Source organism: Gossypium raimondii, chromosome 7 (assembly GCF_025698545.1).
Source record: "Gossypium raimondii isolate GPD5lz chromosome 7, ASM2569854v1, whole genome shotgun sequence".
In the NCBI taxonomy this organism is placed as follows: domain Eukaryota; kingdom Viridiplantae; phylum Streptophyta; class Magnoliopsida; order Malvales; family Malvaceae; genus Gossypium; species Gossypium raimondii.
Window position 1 is genome coordinate 24609035 of NC_068571.1, and position 3469 is coordinate 24612503.

At 39.4% G+C, this 3469-nt stretch overlaps 1 protein-coding gene across 1 annotated transcript; it reads left to right on the forward strand.

The window, feature by feature from the left end:
* The first annotated feature begins 869 nt into the window (after positions 1-869).
* LOC128042522 (uncharacterized) lies at positions 870-1547 on the forward strand. The gene has a single exon (XM_052633889.1). The coding sequence runs from the start codon at positions 870-872 to the stop codon at positions 1545-1547; it is 678 nt and encodes a 225-aa protein (XP_052489849.1).
* Positions 1548-3469: the final 1922 nt, after the last annotated feature.

The window sequence follows — 3469 nt, forward strand, 5'->3', positions numbered from 1 at the left end:
GAGCCTATAATGGGTGAGGATCGAGGAATCTGCTGGTTCGGGTACCCTTGCTTTAGAACCAAACCACATGTAGAAGACCTTAGGAGCCCACCCTAGGTAGAACCACTTTGAACCCTTAGTGGTCACCCGAATAGGTGTTCTATTTATTCTTTCTTGCTTTTGCTTTGGACTAACCTATTTTCTTTTTTGTTATGATTGCATTGCATTTTCATCATAGAAAAGAGGTGTTGATTCAAATTTGATTGCTAAATAGAAAAGCTTGTCATGGAAAACGAATTTCTTGATAAAGTAGAATATGATGCGACTGGCTGACTATGGACTGATTAAACACAACAAGAGAAGGCTAGAAGTCCGTGGAGGACTATACGACTATGCTTCCCCACTTGAGGATTCAAACTGACAAAGATCATTTGAAAGCAGTCACGAAACTAAAGAGCATCGTGGGGGAGCATTGGGTCGTGGCTCGGATCAAACAAGAAGGAGATAGTAGAGACAGACTTTGAGAAATTCGCAAGATTTGATCCTAGCATCCGTATGAAGAAGGAGATCAATTTATTCACCTGGAATATGAGGGCAAAGTCGCATATGTAATCTATTTTATGTAAAGAAATTTTTCTTCTAGAAAAGTTGTTCTAATGGAATTGAATTCAGAATCAATGCCTTTCTTTCTTTTTGCATTCATTTCATGCATTTGCATTACAGTGCATCATATGCATTAGATTTTCACAAAAAGACCCTAATTAGGTAAAATTATTTCAGCTAACCTGGAAACCAACAAGAGTCAACCAATCGAACATCACTACGATACCCGTCTTAAGACAAAAATAATGGATCAGAGGTTAGAAAGATTGGAACAATTGTAAAAAGAAATGCAAGAAAAGATGCAAGAACAATTGGATAAAATCCAACAAGACGCGCTGGAATCCCAAAGAATTATGAGCCAACTGACACAATTATTGGCTAATAAAGGAAAGAGCCCTGTAATCAATTCGGGAGTTGATCAGGAGGGCCCTGTTTATCCTCTAGGTTTTGCCCCAATGGACACTCAAGCACAACCGGATATTTGTCCACATGGAGTGCGTGATCACATTAGACCTCAATGCCAAGTCGGTGCCTCAGCACCGATGAACTTCCCGACAAGCTCAGGTTCCAATCCAATGAATGATCCAACCAATCTTGCAGTTCTTGATTTAGACGAAATGGCAAAAATAGAAAAAGCAAGGGTAGAACTGCCAAAGCAACTCGAAGATCGGTATAGGTGGTTGGAAGAAAAACTCAAAGCAATGGAGAATGCTAATTACCCTTGTGGGGTCGATGCCAAGGATCTAAGTTTGGTCCCAGATCTAATACTTCCGCCGAAATTCAAAGCTCCAGAATTCGAAAAATATAATGGGACTAGTTGTCCTGAAGCTCACATCACGATGTTCTGTCAAAGAATGATAGGATACGTTGATAATGATCAACTGTTAATTCATTGCTTCCAAGATAGTCTGATTGGATCAGCTGCCAAATGGTACAACCAGTTGAGCCGTGCCAATATCCACTAATGGAAGGACTTGGCACAAGCTTTCATGAAGCAATATGGTCACGTGACAGACATGGCACCTGACAGAACTACACTGCAGAACATGGAAAAGAAGCAAAGTGAGAGCTTCAGGCAATACGCCCAAAGATGGAGAGAGGTAGCGACACAAGTCCAACCACCTCTTCTGGGAAAAGAAACCACGGTGCTTTTCATCAACACTCTGAAATCCCCATTCATTAACCACATGTTGGGAAGTGCTACCATGAGCTTCTCAGATATGATAATGTCTGGTGAGATAATTGAAAACACCATAAGAACTGGGAAGATAGATGTGGGGGAAGTTGTCAAAAGATCAACCCCAAATATCTAAGAAAATGAAGTAAACAACCTGAGCTTGTATAATAAAGGGTATTCAAAATCGGTCACTGTGGGCCAACCGAAGGTCGTAATCGCCGGCTATCAAAGTATTAATACCGTACCCGAAGAGTGACCCGAGGAATAATCAGGCATTTGCCCTTACACACTTGGGAGTATTTTGAACAATGGGAGTGTGGAGGAGATCCCTGTGCTTTTTATAACTAATTCGGAGTAATGTCCAAAACATGCTTATTGCTCTAAGCTTAGGGGCAATAAGAATCCTTTTGTGAGATAGGATTATGTCCAACATCTTTATTTCAATAAAATACATCTTTGCTTTTCGCTTCGAGCAAATATTCTTTTATTGTTTCCATTTCATTCATAATCATACTATACAAATAAATATTCTTAGATTCTTTTATTCTTTGGATCTACTTTCGTCCCTATAACAGGTCTTCAAATATCAAAGACATGAGCGACACTGCTATTGACTCAAAACCTCCTTTTGAGCAAGATATGTGTCCAGATTAAACTTCAAGACTTTGGAGATAACTGAGACTGTAGCTTATCTCCTGATTTGTTAAAGATAGAAGAACGAAATTCTACCTTACACAGAATCGATGAAAGTCATGGCCTTTTTCTATGTGGGGCACATATGTCATAGGGCCGATCTCACCTAAGGTTTTTGACGGTTATCTTTATGGTCATCAATTACCTCACTAAGTAAGCAAAAGCTGCTTCATATACCAGTGTCGCAAAGTCAACAGTCAGCGAATTCTTGAAAAGCCATATGTCAATATGAAATGCCGTAAAGGAGCATACCTGACAATGCACTAAATTTGAACAACGGCATGATGTCAGAGGTTTGCGTCTGTTCAAGGTTAACACATTTCACCCCAAAATGCACGGCGCAGTGGGAGCAAAGATAAAACAAAAAGGAAGAGAAAAAACTGTTACCGGGGTAACACCTTGCCTTATCGTAGTTTTTCTCAATGAGGTCAAGATTTTTTCTCTCCGAATGTCGGATCAGATATTGATTGAAAAGAAATGTTCAAAGTTATCCGTTTTGGTCAAAGGCACCAAAAACAAAAGACGCGAGCTCATCAAAGAAGGTTCACCCTAGAAAGTTTCATGAAGGGGACCTAACATCGAAGAAAATCCTCCTCATACAAAAAGGGCTTTAGCAGAAAGATGTCAAACTGAAAACCCATGAATGGGCAACTCAAATTTTGATCAAATGTGGGGCATGTGGCAACCTTGTTCTCCCTGAATTAGCAAGAAGGTGAGACGCTACATCTCAGGGCATTAACAAAGTCTTGTAGGACTTCTAGACACATATCAAGTTCAAAAGGATCCTCAAGAAGTTTGGGGTAGAGAAGTTCATACTACGATACCTGGGGTACCTACTTTCATTTTATTCATTGTCACATTTCGAGCTTTACTCTCAATAAAATTTCATCTTGTCCATTTTGATAATCTTTTTCAAGCATTTTTCATTGAAATAATGATTAATGGACTGATAATATTCGAGCAAAAGGAGTTTTGCATATTACTCTAGAAGTTTCTAAATAATGCAGGAACCTGAAA

What these genes read in the sequence shown, in the direction of transcription:
- LOC128042522 (XM_052633889.1), top strand. Translation starts at nt 870, where the DNA reads ATGCAAGAAAAGATGCAAGAACAATTGGATAAAATCCAACAAGACGCG.